We start from the raw sequence: 24822 nt of genomic DNA, 5'->3' as shown, positions 1-24822 counted from the left end.
TTGTTTTGTTATAACTCTGTTATTATTACTTTAATATGCATAAAGTACAGATGCTTTTGATTTTCTCAGCTGTTAAGACTATAGTAAGTATAGCTATAGCATTAATGGTTTAGCTGCTAAAAGTATAGTTCCAAAATGAATGGATAAGATATCTTCTCTTTTTGTTATTGTTTTTCACAATGAAAAAGTGTTTGACCCAATCTCATTGTTAAGTCAAATGCAGTAATAAATTTTACTTGAAAGTGTGATTTTTTTTCTATCTTTGTAACAGGATTAAATATTATATTTCATATATAGAGAAGAACTATACCTTTTTAAATACTATGGAATTGTATATCTTATAAGTGATGTACTGTTATTGAATAATTTTTTAGAAAAAACATTTGAATGTGAAACTGATTTTTCAAACTTTATAACTGTTTAAAAATATACATCTCAAAATAACTTTATCATTTAATATTTTTAAGATTCCTTTATTTATACACAGAACTGAGTTAGTAAGCATTTCACCTTAACTCTCACTTTATTAGAACAGATACTCAAAAGTTTTTAGAACTATTTTATAATTTTATTTCATTTATAAAAGCTGTGAATTTTGGTTTTTATAAAACGAATTGATTTTGATTACTTGTTCAAAAAAGGTCGTGATGGATTACCGGGACTTTATGGGCCTAAGGGTGACAAAGGCACTGCTGGTTTTCCAGGAGAGCCAGGCCTTCCTGGAGTCAAAGGGGAAAGAGGTTATCAAGGTTTTCCTGGCTTCCTTGGACTACAAGGTGAGAGAAACTATTTTACAGTATTGTGATTGTTTATGGTAGTCAATACAGATGTGACATACAACTTAATTTTCACAAAGATATTTACGTTATATGTTTCATTATTATATAACTGAAATGACTTGTACAGTTATTTCCTTCTCTCTTACATCAAGGTGAAAAAGGAAAAGGTGGACCAAAGGGAGAGAAAGGTGTTCCTGCACCAATAAACTTGTATCATGGTGAGAAGGGAGATAAAGGATTCCCAGGAGAAAAAGGAGAATCTGGACAGAATGGGGAATCAGGCCCAAGAGGACCTCCAGGATTGCCTGGTATGTATAAATGTTGATTTGTAAGTAACACAAAATACTTGAAAGTTTAATAGTAAAGTAATATGTGCTTAAATTCTGAGAACATAAAATAACAATTCCTGTTGACTGAAGTTTTTGCTGAAACATTTAAAGTGAAAGAAGACAGTTATTTTTCTGTAGATTATATAAAACACAAATGTGTCTAGATTTATGTAAAAAGATACAAGATAAAGTATTGTCTAATTGGAAGTTATAAATAATTTCACCAAATAAATAATATATGTAATAAAGAATCATTCACAGAAACTTATTTTGTAAAATAATAAAGGCTATACAGAAAAGAAAAATAACAAATAGGAAAAAAATATGTACAAAAATGCGTATAGGTTTCTGTCCTTAAAAATGATAAATAATAGAAAATATTTACTTTATTGCTTATATTTAATGTCGACTGTAATAGGTCCTCCAGGACAACCAGGGAGAAGGGGACCTGTAGGTTTACCTGGATTGGTTGGCCCTCAGGGATTAAAAGGTATTGGTGGTTTCCCAGGTATACCAGGACAACCTGGTATTTCTGGTCTAAGTGGACTGTCAGGTCCACCAGGACCCCCAGGTCTACCAGGAAGTGATTATTTAATGGGAATTCTACTGGTACGCCACAGCCAATCTTCTAATGTACCTCAGTGCCCACAGCAAATGCAACAAATGTGGGATGGATACAGTTTGCTTTACATTGAAGGCAATGAAAAAGCTCATCACCAAGACTTAGGTAATTAGATTTTTCTTTTATCAAAAACGTATTATTTTATACTTTAACTTTTAACCTTACATAGGCTGCTTTTTTATATCCAATCTGTGAGTACATGCTTAATTCTCGATATTGATATTGGCTCGGTCGATTTGACTAAAAACTTGGCCTCTTTGTACTCATTTAAAGTCTTTTTAGATTTAATACTTCTAACTTTTAGTATAGAGTACACAAATGTATCATTTGTAGTGAAGTATTTTCGATACAGTAAAGATTTGTCCATGAATATATTATTTGTTTTGAATACTATGTGTGCAGATAATTTTCATATTAAAATTAAAACTGTCAAAATTCGTTTGTGTAATCCCTAAAACATCTTAGATACATTTTAAATATTTGTTTTCAGTGAAACTTTATAGTTTATCTGTTATTTTCCCTACCCTATTCCAAAACAGAATCAGTGAATTTGAATGAGATCGTAACAACCAAAAATAAATAAATAACTCTAAATTACCCTTGTTTTCTTTCTAGAATGACTTCAAATTGTGACATGAAACTACAGGATGCTTGCATGTGTACCTCATGAAACATTTTTATTATAATATTATTATTTATTTTATCTAATATAACCATAACTAACCTAAAAGGATCCGTATTTTTACATTTCAGTTACTTGTATAATTATACATAAAGAATAAATATAAAAACAGGAGAATAAAATACTTAACCAATCTACTTTTTTCTTCCTGTCAATTGTTGACCATAATGTTTTATACTAATGATAGTAATGCACTTAATAATTTTTATTTAATTAAATAAAGCACCAAACAATACAGACTAATAACATGCAAAACACAGACACATTCCCTTACTTCTCAAACATTTTCTGACTTTCTAACTATGTGAAAAGAGTTGTTGCAAATTCATCCAAGCTAGTCGTTAGCTTTCTCATGGGAATAATGTTTGTGCTCTGAATTAATTTAACATTTAACCGTTCAGAACCTAACATTATACAATACATCATTTGATAGATAAAAGCTTGACTTTCTATTAGTTACATGTAATATATAATTAAATGTAAAAGAGAACTATTAACAAATGTTGAAAGAGAGGATGTGACAGACAGGTATGGGAGAAGAGGTCTGATTTTATATTTGATAGTTCTGTAACCAAACAAACTTAAGACTACAAAATATATGGTTTGTCTGAGCAATGATAACTTTATTGAGAGTAATAATTTAGGACTAATTTCATAATTTTTCAAGGGGAATATAAAATGCTAAAAGAAAATGTACCATGTGAGCTACACTTTGGGAAATTCAAAATTTTTTTAAATATTGCCTTGTAGAATTAAGAATGTAAAACTTGTATACTATTCACATATGAATTATTAACATTGTGGGTGTTTGCTAACAAAAATTATTCAGAATTGTAAATCATGTACTGATGTGTTTAAAGAGTATAATAAATTTTATTTCTCATGATTAGTATATTATATATATTATTCTCTCAAATCACTCATTTTATCTTTTGGTGTGAGTAGGCTATGCTGGCTCCTGTCTTAAACGTTTCTGTACAATGCCTTTCCTCTTCTGTGACTTCAACAGTGTTTGTAATTATGCTAGTCGGAATGATAAATCATATTGGCTTTCTACTACTGCTCCTATTCCAATGATGCCTGTTGGAGAAGAAGGAATTCGCCAATACATCAGTCGCTGTGTTGTCTGTGAAGCCCCTTCTAATATTATTGCTGTTCACAGTCAGTCTGTTACCATTCCTGACTGTCCAACAGAATGGAGTGTACTTTGGATTGGTTATAGTTTTGCAATGGTAGGTAACTTCTTTATGGTGTATTTTAATCATATACTGTATTTTGGGAAACACCTCAAATATTAGCACAAAATTCATGTTTTAAAACTAAGTCAACACTCTACCCGTGATTTCCTGATACTACTTAGTGTCTACTATAAATAGTTTTGTAAAATTTGAATATGGTAAAGTAGGAGTTAAAATCAACACATCTTTATTTGTGAAAATAAAGGTTTTGTGTAACTCATCAACAGAATTTCACCTTTTTATGCTTTCTTTGTGAAATTACTCATAAACCAACCATAAAAAACTAAGAAATCCCTTTGGCTTTGCATTAGTGATGGACAACCTAAACTATTTCATGGACCAAGTATGAGGCCCTCAAACACACCCTGAAGAGCTGCAAGGCCCCCTTCACCACTCATAAGTCAGAAATGATATATCTGAATATAAATTAGCATATACAGCATATCTTATGATGCAAAAGAGCTTGGCTAAAATTGTCCTGTAGAGAGCCATATGTAGACTGCAGGTTTCTTTATATCATCAGTATTCCTTTATTTAATCTGCTGGCAATATCTCTATATACCAAGTAATGTTTAATCTTTCAAAGGTTTTTGGATCGATATATAAACCAAATCATGAAGCATTGCAGACCCATATAAGCCCCATTCCAAAAATAAAAACTGATTTGTTTTTTGTTTTGTTTCTTTGCCCTTTAAAAACAGAAGCACCAAACCTTTGCTCAAATCCTATATTCACTTCTTGTTATATCAACAATTAACACCTAATCTGACAGAATACAAATACCAATGTCAAATTATACAGCTATATTCTTTGTACCATAATATTTTGCATTTATGGTATCAATGGAAAACCTCCATATATGCACTCATCAGTCTTGCAGGTAGTTGCTACCAAGTTCTGTTACTTGGAACTTAAATCAAGCAAATCTTTAATTTTAACCTACCTCCTGTAAATGTCAACCACACCATATAATAATTTACTGCTTTACAAGGTTACATTTGTCCTGCAATATTAGTTGTGATGTAATTTTCTTATCCAGATTATTTTAACATGCAATGTATCTTTCTGTATAATTTTTCAACATCAGGTTATCATATTTATCTAATGACCTTCCTTCACATATAATATTAACATAGTTTTTCTTTCATATCAGTTATTTATGACCTTTATTCATAACTCACCTATGATAGCTGTTAACTCTCTTAATCAATTCTTCATCTTCATTTACATATTTTCACTGTACCTTTTTCATGGTGTAAAAAAACAACAACCTTAAATCAGGCCTCTTTGATTGTTCCTCTTTATAGCAGCAATTATAGTTTTACTTAAGTGTTGGAATTCACTGCAATTTGACTAGCAGTCTAATTGTTCTTATATGTAATGCATTTTTGCTTTTCATTTTTTTTCTTAAGTGTGTGTGCAACTAACTCTTTAAGTTTAATTTTTATCTTGTTTAACTCTCTTTCTTAAAGCTGTAACTGCTAACCTATGGGTAAATCTTTATATCTTTGTCATGCAACACTATACAATATAACCACCAAAATGTGTTGTTTTTCAGCTTTTGTCATACTTGTAGACTTGGTAATCCTGTGATCAGATCATATCATAACAATTTGTTTGGTTTGGACAAATGTTCTTTACTCGGCATTGATAATCTAAAATACTTTAGATGTGCCGAGAGCATGTGAGATACAGAAATAATTACTTATCGATTATCATTATTCAGAAATTAACAAAACTTATCATTGTAGGACTTTTAAAACCTAAGTTACACAACCCAATGCTCTAATATTTTTCTTAATCAAGTAATTAGTCAGAAACACCTTGTTATAAACTAATACATTATCTGAAGTAATTTTTGTTACTTAAAGCACACAGCAGCTGGTGCAGAAGGTGGTGGTCAGTCCTTGTCCAGTCCTGGGAGCTGCCTTGAAGACTTTAGAGCCACTCCATTTATTGAGTGTAATGGTGCCCGTGGGACATGCCATTACTTTGCTAACAAGTATAGTTTTTGGTTATCTACTATAGAACAACAATCCCAGTTTGAGCGGCCTGCCAGTGAGACCCTTAAGGCTGGTAATCTCAGGTCTCATATTAGTAGGTGTGCTGTTTGCATCAAGAACTCAAACTTAGGAATTTTGTCATGAAGGAACCTTAAGCTATATGTGTACTTTGCATTATTTTTTGTTTATGCAATATTAAAGATGTTTTAAAATGAATAAAAATGTAAAAAAATAACGTCTATAGTTTTTCAAAAGCTTTCATACATAGAGATTTTAGTGTTTTTTATCGACTTTTGTTTCTAATACAAAACCCAAGTGTGTGTGTGTGTATATACATACACATTGTTTTTCCAAAGCATAAACTGCAATATTTTGCACAGTTTAATGTACTTATTTGTGCTGCTGTTTTTCCTGCTGGTCTGTTCCTTTATGTAAAATTTTTTTCATCGTAAATGACCAACATGAATAGTCTTGTGTTTGGAATATTTCACTTATTTTGCCTATTGTTGTTTTTTACAGCTTAATAGTGACAACTATTAACAACTTTATACAGACTATCCAACTTTTTATCCTTTTACTATTCTTTGTATGGGTAAATTGTATATGGTGCTTCACTTCATTACAAGAAATAACTGTACTTGTATAGCAAAATTTTGAATTTTTACATTTGTTTTAGTAAAACTTTCAAATGTTCTTATTGTGATTGATTACAGAAATAACTACATATACCAGGGACTGGTAGGTGTTGCATTTGATTGGTTTTTCTTATGTTTTTTTTATGGTTTTTGTTTTCTGATAACTAATGACTTGGTATTCTCTGAGTTGTTGTTTTCAGTAGAGATATTTTTCAGGGGATGGATAGGGAGAGACACAAATATTTAAGGTTGTGTCCAATTCCCCCTGATGTTGCCATTGATTCAATAAATAAATAACTTAAGAAAAGTAATTTGTTAGTTTAAAATACTTTCTGTTTAGATAAAGACAGATGTGCCTTATTTAAATAATAATAATACAGGTTCAAGGGTCAAAGGTTGTGAATGTTGCTTCATTTTATCCTGCAACAACAAGTTGTAATGTTGCTTGTTTGTAAAGGCACATAATACATATCTTAGCAGACTTAACTAAGAAGGAAAGTTTAATTACTAGAAGTTATAATGCAATCATTTTAATCTGAAATTAAACATTGTAAAAATACTTGTACCCATTTTGCAAAATGTCTAGACAGTAAATCTGTATTAAATTTACAAATAAACACTGCCTAAAACTGTGAAAAGTACTTGTTTTTGTAAATATATCTAAATATAATTTAAGATTTGTTTTTAGAAGCTTCTGGTATAGTAATTTAATGTAAAACGTTAAAAATAATTGTAGTAAATGTAAGTGTGATATTCATTTTCTTTATTAGGTCTATTACTGTTGTGTAAATTTAAGATGTTAAGTTAGACCATAACTTGCTGCTGTTAATGTATCTATTACACTATAAAATAGTAACAAAGTAACTTTAATCGTTCAATATTTCCAAACTAGTATAAAACCCATTATTAAGAAGTATCAAGGATATAAAGTAAGTGGTGATACAGATCTTGAAACATCTAGAATTTAGTAAAAACTTTACTAACCATGTTAGTTTAAAATAATGGTGAAAAATAGACCTATCAGGAAGTATGTGTCAGCATAGTAGCTGCTTATGTATTTTTCTCATGTTCTTTCAAGTTAAAGCCACAAGCATTAGCTAATTGAAGTGATTGAACAATTAAAAATATATTTAATCACCCCCATTCTCCAGTACTTGATGTTTACCTTTGCCCTCCAAAATGCCTAAAACTGTGAAAGATTGTTTTGAAACGTATCCCATAATAACTCAACAGAACAATACTTTTCTGAACATTGCTCTTGTGGCTGTAAAGGTGTCTCAAACATCAAGGAAACTCAGGATCAGTAAGGCATAAAAAACGATAAAAATAAATTTTCTTGTTATACCTAACTGATATTGAAAAGTATATTAATAACTCAGGTAATTAAAAATCATGTTTTTTATAAGTTTTATAACATTTTTTAAATGGCCTCTTGAGTCTTCTTGTTGTTGCTATGCTTCTCAGTTGTATGAAAACTTTATCAGTTTCATTCATACATTAAACCATTGATGATTTTTCCTATAAGATATTTTAACTAATTTAAAATTATATCAAAGGGTGAAAATGAGAAATACACTAGGTAGTATCGAAACTTGTGGCACATTCATGACTGCTGGTTCGAACGTTTTCTGATGTTTCAATAAAATGTCAAATTCAACTAATTTACAAGTCGTCCTTCATTTTAATAGCATTTCACACTGCCATGACTTTCTTATATGTATGTTGTCATCAGGCCCAACGAGAGGGGGGCTGAGGAATCTTTCCTGAGTGCCCAACGCCTTGAATGTAAAACTAGAGAAAGCAACAGGAGGAACGAGTGAGAGAGGCGTCACATATAACAATATTTACCAGAAGCCCTGAAAACTCTTGGTGGCCCTGGTTGACTTAGTCCAGATGTTATGAAATGAATTTGACCATGTGATTAATTTGTGTTTGTTTGTTTTTTTGTTTTGTTTTGTTTTCGAAATAGCTCATGTTGTTTTAAGTTAAATAAAGGAAGAAGTGCTTTACACTGCCAAAATTATTTTTTCTCTCATTTATTCTATGGGCTTCCAATCAGAATAGCCTAACAAACATTACTTTCAATTATTTGTAGTAATACTGTTTTGTATCATAGGTACATGACCTGAAAAAAGTTAATAGCTACTCCAGTTGTCTTTACCCTTTTATTTGATTTATTAAAAGTATTAATTTGCCATCGTCATAATTACAAGGTAGTAATACATACATATTCATATATATAAAGCCAAAATACTGCGTTGATTGTAAACAGTCATTGTACTGTTTTTATTTTTATGAAAAACTGAATGTGAGAGGGTATTTTTCTCCTGTGAGTTATTTTTTAAAAAGTAAAATCTCGTGACTGATATTTTTTTCTGAACTAATTTCAGAGTACAAAATATTTTACTAATTCGAAAAATCGTTATTTTATTTTATTTACCAATTGGTTTGTTAAAACCTGAGATGCTTTTCTATCACCCAGCCAGTTTAGATATTTTTCTGCAATAACCAATGTTCCCTTAAATTAAAAATTTTATATAAAGGTGTGAGAAAACTGAACGTGTGGTCTGATTTTTAGTAAGTAAATAAAATTGGCCCGGCATGGCCAGGTGGTTATGGCGCTCGATTCGTAATCCGAGGGTCGCGGGTTCGAATCCCCATCATACCAAACATGCTCGCTCTTTCAGCTGTGGAAGCGTTATAATGTACTATTCGTTGGTAAAAGAGTAGTCCAAGAGTTAGCAGTGGGTAGTGATGACTATCTACCTTCCCTCTAGTCTTATCTTGCTAGCATAGATAGCCCTCGAGTAGCTTTGCGCGAAACTCGAAAACAAACAAACAATAAATAAAATTACCTCAAAACAAATTGGTATTTGTTTCGAAATTATTCTTTTAATTATGAATTTACTGAAAATTACAACATTATCTTAAAAATGTAAAAACGGCTGGTATGGGTAAAGAAAGCACTATAACACCCTTACAACCGGAAATACGCATAACAATTAGAAAAACGTAGCGACTCGAATGTTGGACTTTCCAATCTTAAATGTGAAGACATACCTAGCTAAATCCAACGTAAGAGAAACCCAGAAAACGTAATTTTTATGGAAAAATATAGTTTCTAACACAGTTGAAAAACCTTGAAAATGATTTTGCGCCAAAAGTTAAACCCAAATTCCTTCAAAACTTTTTAATTTGACGTAATGGACTTCATTATTGAATATCTATACGATCCTTCAATCACTGAAAGTATGAAGCAGAACAGTTAACTCCTGCTAATTCCAAACTAACCAGTAGCTTTAATTCACAACTTCAACTTCTATCTCAACACATATCATGTACCTCGTGGGATATAAACAAGATAGTGAAGCCAACTTTCTGACTGAACACCGCAGGATTTTGCAGTAAACCAGGCAATCCAAGTGAAATCATCACTTCAACCAGTTGACACAAACTTCATTATAGCTATTAGTGATAGGCTGATTATGTAAGTTAAAAGAGACCTCTAATTTTGTTTTGCTGTGATCACCACAGGATAAATATAGTTGTCTCTAATACTAGTCCAGACAATGCAGTTAGTTTCACTTGTGCTACAGATGAACTGTGATTCTGTGGGTAAAGAAAATCTTGTGTTGACTGGATTGATCCTGGAAACGGTGTACTGAATGTGCGCATGTCGAGCAGGGATTCACCATGTCTCTAAATGTCTTTGTTTTGTGGTGTATTGTTGGAGCTTCCAACATATTATTTTAACAGCTGTCTAAGTGGTGGGAATGTCTTTGTACTTGTTTGTAACAATAGACAATCGTTTATTCAGCTTTGTACTGAAATGTTTGTTTTGGTTGCAACATAGTTTCACACTGCTCACATGTTGATGGATCACTTCCTTGGAAGTGAAAACAATGGTTAAGGAAACTGTTGTTAAAGTGGAGCTTTAATGAAATAACTTCTAACTCTGTAACAGAACAGTGGCCACCAGTGAAGACCAGTTTGATTGTGGTATCAGTAAGCTCATTTTCTCGATAATAATAATCAGATAGTACAGAACCTAGAAAAATTAAATGAACATAGATAAACTAGAGAACTGAGACAGTTGTTTCTGATTATCCAAGAAAACTGGATGAAAACAGATGTTACATGATAATTGGGATTTAAAAGGCCTAAGCGAGTCAGTGCAGATAGTACAATCAGTGTAACACTTAGCTTCTATGAAACCTAAGAAAAGAGAGGTTATACGCGTATCAGAAGTGAAAACAGAATTTGTTGTAGCAGTGATTATCATCAGGTTGTAGCAAACGACGATAGAAACTTCAGAATCGTCCGTAATACCGGCATAGAACAATTGCTAAAGAGATATTTAGTTGGTACTTTCAGAAAATGTCTTACTTGAAAATGATAGTAAGACATAGGTGGAGTAGCTGATCGTTGGATTAAACAACGTCATCTAATCTCAGATTTATTTCAACTTTGCTTAAATACAAAGGCCAAAGCTAAGGGTAATTGTTCAATCACATTTCATTTAAGAGCAAACGCTTGCTTCCCAGAATATTTGAAATGTCTAGTTGAGGACTCTGCAGACCGTTTAGATGCAGCACAGTGAAAGGAATTGGGTGAATATACTGATGTTTTTGTGGAACTAGACCGATTTTGTAATACACTACGAAATAAGTTTAGGTAATGCATTTTCTATAAACCAACTACCGTACTACCTAAACTAGAGTTTTAAGAGCTAGATAGTGCAGAGGTTGAGAGAACGTTAAATAACAGGATAATATAACGTCCAAAGAAAGCTTGGTTATTCTCAGCAACCCAATGGCGAATATAAATAAAAAGGAATGTAGACTAAGGTTCTTTGTGTATTTTAAGCAGATGAACACAGTAAACCAACAGTGATGCCTACTACCTTTGTCAGGTGAATATCTGGACGTAGTGAAAGAAGGCTATTGGTTTGGTACAGGATAGAGCCAGTCGGGATGAATGAAGAAAGTAGACCTAAGACTGATTTAAGTAATTTAGTTGTCTTGTATGGATTTTGTGTCATGCCATTAAAACTGTGTAATGCATCAGCCACTTTCAAGTGGTTATTCTCTAATTTGAGTTTGTTTACAGCTACTGACAAGTGATGTAGTTCCACAGAAGTCTCATTTAGTTTCAAAACACCAAGTGAATGATAAACTGAGTTTCACACTTCTATCTCACTTAGGGCACTAGACTCGCAATTTGAGGGTCGCGGGTTCTAATATCCATCCCACCATACATACTCGTCCTTTCAGCCGCGGGGACGCTATACAGTGACAGTAAATCCAATTATTTGATGACTAGCAGTCTTCCCTCTAATCTTTCACGTATAGCTTTTCGCAAAATTCTAAACAAAACATACCATTCTATCACACCAAACTTTAGAATTATGATGACAAAAGATAAAAACAAAACATTCCAGATCATACATTGTTAAACGTTTTATTTAATGTAAAAACATTAGACATTTAATAACACCTCACTTCATCGTTTACTGTTAAAATAAAATATTCAAAAACATTATAAAGCTTAACAAAATAAATATAGCAATCAAATATCGTAAATGTTGTATCCAACACTTCATGACAAGTATATATGATCTTAATTAAACACATATAACAGCTGGCCAGGCATGACCAGGTGGTTAAGGCGCTCGACTCATAATCCGATGGTCGCGAGTTTGAATCCCCGTCTCGCCATACATGCTCGCCCTTTCAGCCGTGGGAGCGTTATAATGGTACGGTCAATCCCACTATTCGTTGGTAAAAGAGTAGTCAAAGAGTTGGCAGTGGGTGGCGATTACTAGCTGCTTTCCCTCTAATCTTACACTGCTAAATTAGAGACGGCGACATTCAAACAAAACCAAACCATATAACAGCTAAAGACATCAACATTTGCACATAACACCTCATAGCCAACCGTTGAATTAAGGCATGGGTTAACCGGGCTGAAGCCCAGGGCCTCACACTAATTAGAAGGCCTCAAGCTATGACGATAAATGTATTGCATGTCGAGATTCTGTCTCGAGGGGGCCTGTATAAGTTGAAAAGCTTGGGATCAATAAAACCCTTAATCCGGTATTGCTCATAACAAACATATATGGCCTTAACTAAACAGATATAACAATCAAAGGCAATAAACGTCGTATCTAACACCACACGGCAATTATGAATGACCTTAACTAAACGGATGTAAGGGTCGACGGAATTGAAAGTTATATCTGTAAAAGATTTACTATTACCTATTTATTTTAATATTGATGTTTTTCTAGCTAAATATATATATTTACGAATGCATGTGACTTATCGAGTTAAACGTGTTGCGAAATTCCCTCTTATTCTCTAAATTTGTAGAATACAATCGAACGCAAGAACCAACAATATATATTTTACATTGTTCCCAACTGAATTTTCTAAAACCTCGCCTTAACATTTATAGAACGGTACGCCGATAAATAGTTTAATATTGTTGTTGGTTTGCCACGGTTAGTATACTGTAGATTTCGGACGTTGGTCCAGTATAGCCAGGTGGTAAGGGCGCTCAACTTGTAATTTGAGGGTCGCGGTTCGAATCCCTGCCCCACCAAACATACTCACCCTTTCAGCCGTGGGCGTGTTGTATTGTGACGGTGAATGCCATTGTTTGATGATAAAAAGTAGCTCAAGAGTTGGCAGTGGACGGTGATGAGTAGCTGCCTTCACTCTAGTCTCATACTGCTGAATTAGGGACGGTTAGAGCATATAGCCCTCGTGTAGCTTTGCACGAAATTCAAAAACAAACAAAACCTCGGAAGTTATAATTGTGATAAACGTTTATCAATTGGAAAACTAGAGATATTTGGCCAAGAACGTTTATAAATTTAGAGCATTACAATCCGTTAAACTTCAATTAAGTAACTTTGCATGTTAGTATTTCTACGAAGACATTAGATATCTTCGTGGGATAAACGTCAGCTTGTACAAAAACGGCGTGAGACCAGCCAGGATAGGCACGATAGCTAGCCATTAAGCGAATATCAACTTATAATTAATTTGGTCATCGTGAACCGTCAATAAAATATTCAGTTCCAGACCAGATAGAAGACTCAATGTTGTTTGTAAAACTTTTGCATATAAATCATTATTTGTAATAACCGTTATTATAAATTGTACTGTTGTTTGCATATTAAAATATATTTATGTTAAGAAAGAAAATTGTGGATATCAATATTGTTACTAAATATCATAAATTTGATACATATCGACATTCAATTAATTTCTAGATTGAAATTCAAATTTCTGGCTATTTTAAATAGTAACACTAACATGATAAATTGAAGACTCGTTCGCGATAAATTTAAAATGCAACATATCTAACACTTCATGACGAATATGCATGACTTTATGTAAACAGATATAATAGTCAAAGACAGTAAATGCTTCACCTACCATCTCAAGACAAGTACATGTAACCTTAATTAAATAGACATAGCAGACAATGAATGTTGCATATGATACTTCATTACAAGTATATTTTATTTGTTTTATATTTGTTGTTGTTGCTTTACTTATGATTGGTAAATAATATCAACCAAATAGAAAGTTAAATATAGGCTAGGAACAAGTCACGAATAATACATGTGGAACTTTATCTACTTATAATCAAAAGTAATAAAAGTCTATACATGTTTATTTTGTTTCTGTATGATTTTTACCTCACACGAACAACTTCGCTAACGTCTCTATAATAAAAAAAAAAAGCTATTTATACATGTTTTGTACTTCATCTGCTAGTGAGTGATTCAGCGTTTAGCTTCTGAACTTACAATGGTGAAATACTAGGTTCGATTCCCCATAGTGACAGAGCTAAGATAGCCTATTAAGCGGTTTTGGATTAAAACAAACTTGCTTTTTTTTCTTTTAGTTTTATGAAAGCTATAACGTTTAAACACTAGATGCCGCCGCTATGAGTAATATGAATGCTTATAAAAGTTGACTCAAACGGCAGAAATTATACGTTTCACTTGATGTTGAAGTTGAGTACAGCTGTATCGTTAAAGTTGTACTGTTGTGTATTTCTCAACATAAAAAACAAGCACCCTAGAGAATTTTACTGAAACTAGGGGCATGGAAGAAACAAAAATGAATTTAAGTTCATTTTCAATCCGACTGTTAGCAGAAGATGACTGCAAAGACCTTATTCGATTAATTAAGGTAAATAAATGCTATTTTTTATTGGCTTGTTTTCATTTAAAGTAAAAAATTTGTTACATAAGCAGTGTAGTATTACTAATAATTAGCTCATAAGTATATTCCTAACAAAAATTCACTAGTTAGGTATACGTTTAAGGAACTTATGGGGTTCGGCATGGCCAAGCGTGTTAAGGCGTGCGACTCGTAATCTCAGGTCGCGGGTTCACATCCCCGTCGCGCCAAACATGCTCGCCCTTTCAGCCGTGGGGGCGTTATAATGTGATGGTCAATCGTTGGTAAAAAGAGTAGCCCAAGAGTTGGCGGTGGGTGGTGATGACTAGCTCTTCCCTCTTGTCTTACACTGCTAAATTAGGGACGGCTAGCGTAGATAGCCCTCGAATAGCTTTGTGCGAAATTCCCCACCCAAAAAAAATAAAGAACTTATAACTATGACTACGAAATAAATAGTGTATCTTCCCTTACTATGTTTGCTGCCTCCCAACTTGTCAGAACTCTGGAATAAGACGTTAATTCTGGATGTAGAAAATATAATGTGCTTGATATATTATCATACATTTTTCTCTGCTTTAAATAAAAAATTCTTATTGGTAATTACAGATCTGTTTTTCTCCCGTCAATTCTGTGGTTGTTTAACCCGGGGGTTCCCAAACGTTTTAGATCTACGGAGCTTCACATCAGAAAGAAAAACATTCCGGAGCCTTAATATCAAAATAGAAACAATCAGTAACTAGCACCAGATAAAGTTTACTTTAAACTTTTAGAATATATATATTTATTTAAAATATCAATATTTAACGAAAAACTTTTACCTTATTTACTTGTTCAAAATTTTCTGCTTGCAAAATTTATATCAGTAAAAGTACAATGTACTTATTTATTTATTAGTGGTTCGGGTGGGCTTGCTTTTGTTCACAGAGTAGTTCAGTACTTGGAATTATGGTTGTTACCTGTAAGCGCAAGTCATCTTCAATATTTAGCCGCTTTGTAAATTTGGTCTTCGTAGCTGTATACAATGAAAATGTTTGCTCTCAAAGATACGTTGTTGAAAAACGCATCAAAATTTTCAAAGCTCTGTTAACTATTTCAGGGCCGTTTGAATCCAGAATGGTGTAATTCGTTCCTGCTGAAATTTTGTTTTTAGGGTGTAATCGATTGAAATTTCTGTAAACTGTTCTTTTTCTTTAAAAGGCAAATCATTGGTATTTGCAGAGTCAACAAAGGGATTTTGAATCCACAGTAATATTTCTAAATGAGGAGGGAAGTACTTACCAATAGTTGGACACAAGTCAGATGTGTGCTGCAAGACTGAAACTTTTCCATCTTCACTTAAGGAAATTTCATTCATAAGTTTAAAAAAAACCGAGATTTTCGAAGCAATCAAGTTCTTCCAAAGTTTTAACTTACGTTAAAGCTCTTCCATTTTAATCTGAGCTTGAAGTACGTTATCCTGGTACCCTGCATTGTAGCATTCACTTCACTTAGATAAGCAAATACGTTCGAAAGGTAAACTGCTTTTTGTATCCATCATTTGTCCCTTAATTTGTATGCAAGTTCAAAATGGCATTCATATAAAAAGAAACCTATCTCCTCACGCAGTTCGTAAATCCGAGCAGGAACTTTTCCCCAAAAAAGCCATCAGACTTCAGTATGAAGCAACAAATTTTTATGCAAACTTCCCATATCTTCACAGAGTAAACTGAAGATCCTCGCATTGAGTGGTCTTGATTTTATAAAATTAACTATTTTTATGACATCACCCAATACTTATTTTAAGTCTTCTGTCATTCGTTTCATTACAAGTGCATGACGATGAAGATTGCAGTGGATACTCTCGATGTCTGGGTTTTTCTTTCTTATGCGAGCCACTGCATCTGAAAAATTTCCATTCATACCTGCAGCCCCATCAGTGCAAATACTTCAGCAAAGCTGCCATTGGATCTTCTTTATGGATGTTCTTCCATAAATAAATCGATGAGTTTAAATATTTCTTCGCCTGTTGTTTTAGTTGGCAAAGACTTGGAAATTAGCATGTCTTCTTCAAAAATAGCCTCGTGAATATAGCGAACAATGACAAGCAATATCGCATAATCTACGACATCTGTTGATTCATCAATCTGAAGCGAAAAAATTGGACTCGCTTTTACTCGCCTTATTAACTCGGTTAAGCAATTTGCTGACATGGATGTAAACTAGTTAATCAACACTATTCTACATTCAACATACAATGCATTACTTGTCCATGTAAAACCATATTCAATAAATCTTTAATCATGCTTTCTTTTCTTTCTTGTTGCGGCACTTTTTGCATCGTCCTGCGTTGAAGTGCTTGCAGACGACGATGAATTCGTATTAGGCCTAGGCCTAGGAAGAGTTTTACTCGTATCAGATTTATTACTGATATTCAGTTACTTATCCATTATAAAGGTGACAACTAATTATTAATTTGTCTAAAAACGTATTCTTATATCTTTGGCACTTCAAAAGTATTTTCACGGACACAAAATAGCTTCTTAATGAAAACTCGTTCAAGCACTTGAGTTTTATCATCATACAATGACATGCTGACCTAAAATCAGTGTTGCAATAACAAAGTCAGAAAAAAAGATTTGTGGAAGAAAGGATACGCTGCTAGAATAATATATTTTTCTAAAGGAAAAGGGTAACCTATTATATTTACAATTTTGTTTTTATTTTTTAACAGAAAAATTTAAGCCAAATAACAAAATATTAAGCCAGATCTGACGCGCGTCTAAATTTAGAACGAATTGAAACAAAATGAAACATGACGTCATGCGGGGTATGACGTCATAGAGCTCATTTGTATCAAGTTTGTCTAATTAAACTACAACAAATCTAACCTAACCTAACAATCACCAGTTATAATTGTCATAAATACAATTATACTTCATAAAAATATACTTTGAAATTGAAACAATTGATACCGCATTTAATTGCATCACAATGTTTCAAATTTGTACAAGTTTCAGCTATGACGTCATGTTTCATTTTATTTTATTTCGTTCGAAATTTAGCCGCTAATCCAGATCTGGCTTTTAAAAGACAGTTGGCATCACTACCCAAGGCTGACCGATGTTTTATACGAAAATTACTTGGCTATCTTGCATCTCCAATGACACATGCGATCTTAAGATGGTGCTATATCTACTATCAACCAGTGGTGCCACTGTCGAAGTTAACTGAGGTTTTATTAACATTTTCACCGCGAGAAATTCCCCTTAGTGAAATAAATTCGTGTGATCTGGTTTGAATTTTACGCAAAGCTTCACGAGGGCTGTCTGGGCGAGTTGTCCCTAATTTAGCAGTGTGAGACTAAAGAGAAAACATCTAATCATCACCACCCACCACCAACTGTTGAGCTACTCTTTTACCAACGAATAGTGGGAATGGCTGTAACATTATAACGCCCCCACGGTTGAAAGGGAGAACATGTTTGGTGTGACGGGAATTACGAGTCAAGTGCCTAAACCACCTGGCCTGGCCACGCCGGGCCATCCTATAGGCTGTTTCCATTGCTGCAAGGCACACTAGCACGTGTCTTAATCTTACTATGTCTGTCATATCCCTGTCAGTCTGAAGTGACTCGTTATTGAATGAAAAGCTTCATCAATGCTGGGTACATCAGATATAGTGTTGTTGGTACGTTATTATACACTTATTTACTTTCACACAAAATTCTGATTATTAATTACGATATTTCAATGTTGATTGCACTTACAAGTCGTTGTTTTCTCACTTATTTAAATTATTCGAAAGCTGTCAGTAGCCAAAATTAAAACATTTACAAATGTCCGTGATTACATAATTATCATAGTCAATATAATTTGTATAAAAATTATGGTTAATATATGTCACAGGTTTGCGAACAGTTGGGCATGCTTCAAATATTTTCAGTTATTTGGACTTCATATTAAAAATTTCCGAATATGGAAGGCCTGCCATGACCAAGTGGGTTAAAGCGTTCGACTCATAATCTGAGGGTCGCGGGTTTGAATCCCCGTCACACCAAACGTGCCCGCCCTTTCAGCCGCAGGGGCGTTATAAGGTAACGGTCAATCCCACTATTCATTGATAAGAGAGTAGACCAAGAGTTGACGACTAGCTGTCACTACTCTAGTCTTATATTGCTAAATAAGGAAAGGATAGCGTAGACAACCCTTGTGTAGCTTTGCGCGAAATTCAAAAGCAAAACAAACCGAATATAGAAATCGCAATTCGTTTGTATAAATTAAAAAATAATTCTTGGCGTACGAATTCGATACATACGTACATATGTACTTGTCATTACTCTATCTTAATGATATTCTGTTGCATTATCTTATATATTAAAAAGGTCTTTTAAAATATATTAACTAGGATTTGGCAGAATATGAAAGAATTCCATTTGGTCCCAAAATAGATGAAAAAGGTGAGTAGTTTTGTATTAAATTATAAAATGATTCTCATTCAATACATTATAATTTCTGTGTTCCATGGACCTCTAGTATTTTTGAAAGTTAAACGTTAGCATCTGACCTAATTTCGTCAAACATTAGTTTTATCTTTTTCTTGAAAGCTATGTCAAAATATGTCTTGTTCAGAATAGTATTATGACAAACGATTATATTTAAATATGTTCAATTTTGGATGCTACTGTGATAGACAGTTATATCAAAACATGCCTGATTTTAAGTGCTACTTTGACAGGCAGGCTATACATAAAAATATGTCCAGTTCAAGATGCTACTATGATAGGCTGTTATATCAAAATACTTTTAGTTTTGAATGCTTTCGTGAGAGAAAATTATATCAAAATATGATAAGTTCGACCTGTCGGGGCTTAGTGGTAAATCTCATGCTTATAACGCTAAAAATCGCGTTCTTCTACCCGTGATGTGAATAGCACAGATAGCCCATTGTTTAGCTTTGAGCTTAATCACAAACAAACGAACAAAACTGTCATTTTTAGATGCCTCTGTGAGAGAAGGTTGTATCAAAATATATCCAGTTATGGATGCTACAGTGAGAGAAAATTTTGATATGTTCAATACTGGATTATAACTGTGAGAGATAATTTTGTAATTTTGTTTGTAAGGAACTTAGATTCAGGAATGAGTGGACATAGATCTGCACATCACAAGGAAAAAAAAACTTAACCATTAACTGCTATGGCATACGAACAACGAAGTGATAGAACTACTACCTGCTACCACCGAAATTACAAGCTTACTAAAAATGAGGGCCAAATGTGGCCCTGTACAATGGTACCATAATATACCTTTCTCACGACCCAGATAATTTTATGTGACTTTCATCTGAAAAAGAAGGTAGATACTGTTCTAATATACTCCAATAAACTTTTGATTTTGTTAAAAAATATGTAGGGTAATTACAAACAATTTTAAAATAATAATGTTTATGTTTGAGCATGTCTTCTTTCCAACTCTCATTTTAAGAACTGTTGGCATAATGGTTAACCTTGTCCTGACAGTGAATTCAAAGATTCACGGCTTGATGCCCCTAAAACATTCTCCACACCTTGGAGCCCCAGATTAGCTATAAACGTTGGTTAAATTCCATTATTCGAGCAGATTAGAATAGCCCAAGTTTTGGAGGAGAGTACTACGGATTAACAGCCCTCTGTTTAGTCTATTACTGCAAAATGAAGGACGGTTCCATGGGTCACTTGGTATTACTACCACCACAGAATAACAGATAATTGCACCCACATTCCAAACGTTGACGTCTAATGTTTACATATCTTCATAAATATTTGTGTAAAGTTATCTGAATTAAAAGCAATTTTTGTTCATCTTCGTTCAAGATCTCATTGATTTATAAACAACTAAATAACAGAAGAAATTCTTCACTCAATTTATAATTGCACTTAAACACCACCATAAAGAGAAATTCCTGTAATGTTGGATTCGCCAATAAAATAAAATTTGTTTAGATGTTAAAACTACAGTAAATGACACTCGTTGAAACCTCACAAATCAAAGTACAAGGTCACTGCTGATAGTTGTGCGAAAAACATGTAAACAAAGTAATACAGCCGTTATATTCTCTCTATATAAATCGCTACCGTAACTAAATCTTGTTGCGAGAGAGGGATGCTGAACGCATTGGCAAACAAATTAGTTCTATCAGTTCATAGTTTTTCGATGAGCTGACGTTCAGTATTTTAAAAGAAACACGTTCACACACAAAAAAAATGCAATAATAGATAAACTGTCTGTATTGCTATGTATTTCTTTTGACCTAATGATGTACTTCATTATCTTACACGATTTTATTTTTTTATATAAAATGTTTTTGTTAAATTAATCGTAGACGCTACAGTTTTGATATAAAGACGGCCTAAGGTATATGTTTACATGCGTAGTTTTTATATTTGTTTTACATTATGCTTTTCTTCATGGTGACTCAGCTGTAAGAACGAGGTTTTATACGTTGAAATTGGCGTTCGATTCCCGCAGTGGTAGCCCACTGTGTAACTCAGTTTCAGTTGTCTGTGTGGTAGAGCTCTGAATTTCCAAGCTAGCGAACTGGGTTCGATTCCACAACGGAGATGATGGTGGTAGACTGACTGCTTTCCTCTGGTCAGTATTTCAAGATTATATGGAAAACAAAATTTTATAACTTTATTATAAATCCAAAATATAAATATAGGCAGTGCTAAGACCGAGGGCCGTGTTATTTATGTTCGGTAGTTTCTTTCGAGAAAACAAAACAAAAAAAACAAGATACATGCAGATGTGTGTTAAACTGCATATTTACCTGCAAACGCGTCATTGCAATTTATGGAGTATGAATAAGTAACACAAACCATCAGGAATTTAAAAGGATTTTCTGGAAGGCCTATATATTTCAAACTATAAATATATACCTTTTGCATTCAAAGTGATATTTATATCAGCACCTTGTTCATGTCTTAAACCTTACTATTTCTAGTAATGATAGGTGAAAAACGTGAAATAAAAAACGAATTAAGATCTAACTACAACTAAATTAAACATTATAATACATATACATACACACACACATATATATATATACTTTTTTTTTTAGTCCTACGAAAGGATGGGTTCGGGGAGAGACCATTTTATCACTGTTTTGTAGCAGAATGCAACAATAAAGAATTAGGTTCAGGTAAGATGAAATTATTAGATAAGCTAATTAAACCTCTTTATCTTACTTTGAGGTGTATCTGTGTAACGCACGTTGGAAGGTTTATGAAAGTTTGTTTTCTTTTCGAAATATGCTGGTGACATTTTAAAGATTGAAAGTGCATAAGAATAAAATTATTCATGTACACTGATCTTAATTGTTTAATTAACATTTTGTTATGTGTATATATCATGTAAAAGCAATAGGTAACGTGACTTTAAAATATGCCAACTTCTTTTTCTCACATTGCTTATGCATATTTCAAGCAATGTGAAAATGAAGACCCTCAAATGATTAATAGAATGTCAAAACGGCCACCACCTCCTCACACTAACTGATCTATATTTAGCCAGCACTGGAATATGAAATCTATGTATTTTAACAGAAAAATAACTTCTTTTGATACATCTCGAATCATACCTAGCTTAATAAACAATATCTGACAGGTCCAAATTGAAAAGCGTAGGAGGGGTTATAGAACAAGCAAACAAGCAAACTATGAAATTATAAAAAGGGTTTTACATTGTACACTTCTAATAATCATTGATAAACTCTCTTCTTCAGGCATTGTTGGGTATGTAATTTTCTACTTCACGTATTCGAGTGTGGAAGGCAGGTCACTATACATGGAAGACTTGTATGTTAGTCCTCAATATAGACGGTGTGGAATAGGTCTTGCCCTGTGGAAGAGGGTTGCTCAAGTTAGTTAAATTCTTGTAAATATTCAGTTATTTTGTAATGAGAACCTTGTATGTCATTTTAGGTAAGTGATATTTACGGAATTATTTGTATATAAATTCATAGTAACCTGTCATTTGACCATGACAAAATCCTGTTGAATGTGAGAAATGTTCCGACAACAGAGTCATGGTTTTTATTACTAAGTAATTTATTTTAACAAATTCGTGTTAGGAAAATAACTGGTAAAATAATAGCAAGAAATTCGCAAAGAGAAACCAAGGGATGGAAATACGAATAATTCAGATGTGTCATTTATTATCTTACTGTACCTTATTTGTTAATGCAATTCAATCATGATTAATTACTGAACATTTTATTATTTTTCTATTTTAATATGTTAAAATACTAGTTGTTAATTTGAAAAAGTATTTTCTTAAAAATTCCTGCATTTTTAATTCCTCGTGTTTATTATTAAATACTATGGTTTCTTATTCACACCAAATTAAGTATCTTAATTTTCCTAATTTGTAAAACCCATTACTTGCTTTGCATTTTTCATTTTAATGCTATAAAATATCGTAACTTCAATTTTTTTATTTTTTTAGTTTGATGTATGTAGTGTAGTGATTTAGAAACTGACTAAAAAACTGTTAGGTTCGTAAATCTCGAACATAAAACTTTTACTCAAAATTATATACAATTTCAATGTTACAATTAAAACAAAATCACTACAATTAAGTATCACGGAAAATAATTAGTAAATTAAACTTTATTCCTTATGGTTTCAGCTTGTTTCTCCAAGCAATTGAGTTAATCATATATTTAATACAATATACACATTTTAAATGTTTTTTAACAGGAAGGAATCAAAAATGAATGTTTTATTTTAAATTTTGCTGTGCTGAAGTGGAATACGTCCTCTATCGAGTTCTACAAGAAACACGGTGCAACAAACGTCACTGAAACTGATGGATATCATATCTTCCGCCTACAGAAGAATGAATTATACCGTTTTACTGAAAATTAAGAGACATGCTTTAATTTTCTAATAAAGTGGAAATGAAAAACCAGCTAATGAGTGTGACAGAACAGAAAAATAATGTTAGACTTTATTTTCTTGGGGTATTTGAAATCAGGCTGTTGAGGAATTACGAACGTTCGTATTTTGCACATGACTATGTTGCTAATAAAACAATTATTTTTATGTATATTTTATTCTAGAAGGCAAACTGTGGATCATAAAAAGTGTATAGAAATACTAAAGTAGGATACATTTTATGAAACTTAAAAAAAAAGATGTTATAGTCACGTGAAACACTTGGTTTTCAGATATTATAACACGTGTTTCAAATATGATGTGGCAAGACTAAATTTTGAAATATTTAAATGTAATAATGCGAGTACCTAAGTTAATATGTTTTTATCTGGCTACTTTTCTTATAATGAGAAAGTTTCTGTTTTGCAATAAAAAATGAAATTTTAAAATTTTATATTCTACTATAGTAACCAAAAATAAATTGTAGATCATAGCAAATGTATATTGTTATATGCCCCCCAGTAGCTCAGCGGTATGTCTGCGGACTTACAACGCTAAAAACCGGGTTTCGATACCCGTGGTGGGCAGAGCACAGATAGCCCATTGTGTAGCTTTGTGCTTAATTCAAAATAAACAAACAATATTGTTATATATTATTATTATAAAATAACGAATAAACGTACAATATTTTAAAACATGGGTAATATAAAAACCTATGTAACTGGTAGAAATATTTTTAAAAAATTGAATTACAGCATTACAGTGAATTTTAACAGCAGCCAAAATACAATCTAAAATACCCACTATAGTGTTTACAATATGTCAGATACAGCCAAGAGTACAAATTAATTTCATATTCAACCTGTGATTGTTATTTAAAGAGAGAGCACAAAGAAAAATGAACACAATATTATTAAAATATTCGAACAGAAATAAAACACACCGTACGTACTTGCACAAGCAAAAATACAATCGTCTCTAATGGTTCAATATGTCGTTGGTAACTTTCTTTCCCTCAGAGATACTGTCAAGTTAAATGTTAAGATGTTCGTGTCAAACTGAGAAAGAATAAACACTTCGATTTTTAAAGTAACTTCCTATATTTTTCTTCGATGGGAGCACCACGTGACTGTTGTTCTATCGCAACATTTGCTGAATTTAACATAAAGATATCATCCATTAAGTCAACAAAGGAAGTTGCAGCCATCGATCCTTTCTAATACTTAAGCAAAGAAATCACAGCATTCTCTCGGGTAGATAGATATTAGCTGCTACAAAGAAACAAAGCAAATTTAATAAACATCACTGCTCTACTGGACCATATGTTTATGCCAAAACTGCATAGAAACTAGATAATTCTTATGTTAATAAAAACAGATAGAAAACATATATGATTGCGTATAATGCAAATACACACTGTTACGTATTGTAATTTATTTC

General features: G+C 32.7%; 2 protein-coding genes across 2 annotated transcripts in view; both read left to right on the top strand.

The window, feature by feature from the left end:
- LOC143225549 (uncharacterized) overlaps positions 1–8308 on the top strand; it is a 127792-nt gene extending 119484 nt beyond the window's left edge. The window contains exons 35-39 of the mRNA XM_076455202.1: positions 642–776; positions 932–1087; positions 1527–1835; positions 3358–3644; positions 5522–8308. Of these exons, the coding sequence (XP_076311317.1) occupies positions 642–776; positions 932–1087; positions 1527–1835; positions 3358–3644; positions 5522–5797 (1163 nt within the window). The 3' untranslated portion in view covers positions 5798–8308. The remainder of the gene's footprint in view (positions 1–641; positions 777–931; positions 1088–1526; positions 1836–3357; positions 3645–5521) is intronic.
- Positions 8309–14291: 5983 nt separating this feature from the next.
- LOC143225547 (thialysine N-epsilon-acetyltransferase-like) lies at positions 14292–23556 on the top strand. Its single transcript, XM_076455200.1, has 5 exons — positions 14292–14498; positions 18873–18924; positions 21567–21647; positions 22230–22366; positions 23206–23556. The coding sequence occupies exons 1-5, from the start codon at positions 14412–14414 to the stop codon at positions 23371–23373; spliced, it is 525 nt and encodes a 174-aa protein (XP_076311315.1). The 5' UTR covers positions 14292–14411; the 3' UTR covers positions 23374–23556.
- Positions 23557–24822: the final 1266 nt, after the last annotated feature.

This window comes from Tachypleus tridentatus, chromosome 9 (assembly GCF_004210375.1).
Source record: "Tachypleus tridentatus isolate NWPU-2018 chromosome 9, ASM421037v1, whole genome shotgun sequence".
In the NCBI taxonomy this organism is placed as follows: Eukaryota; Metazoa; Arthropoda; class Merostomata; order Xiphosura; family Limulidae; genus Tachypleus; species Tachypleus tridentatus.
Note: the sequence above shows the minus strand (reverse complement) of the source record. Positions and strands in the feature narration are given on the sequence as shown.

Coding starts and splice junctions, on each gene's coding strand:
- LOC143225547 (XM_076455200.1), top strand. CDS start 14,412: ATGGAAGAAACAAAAATGAATTTAAGTTCATTTTCAATCCGACTGTTA. Junction 14,499..18,872: donor ACCTTATTCGATTAATTAAG/GTAAATAAATGC, acceptor TATATTAACTAG/GATTTGGCAGAATATGAAAG. Junction 21,648..22,229: donor CAATAAAGAATTAGGTTCAG/GTAAGATGAAAT, acceptor TCTCTTCTTCAG/GCATTGTTGGGTATGTAATT.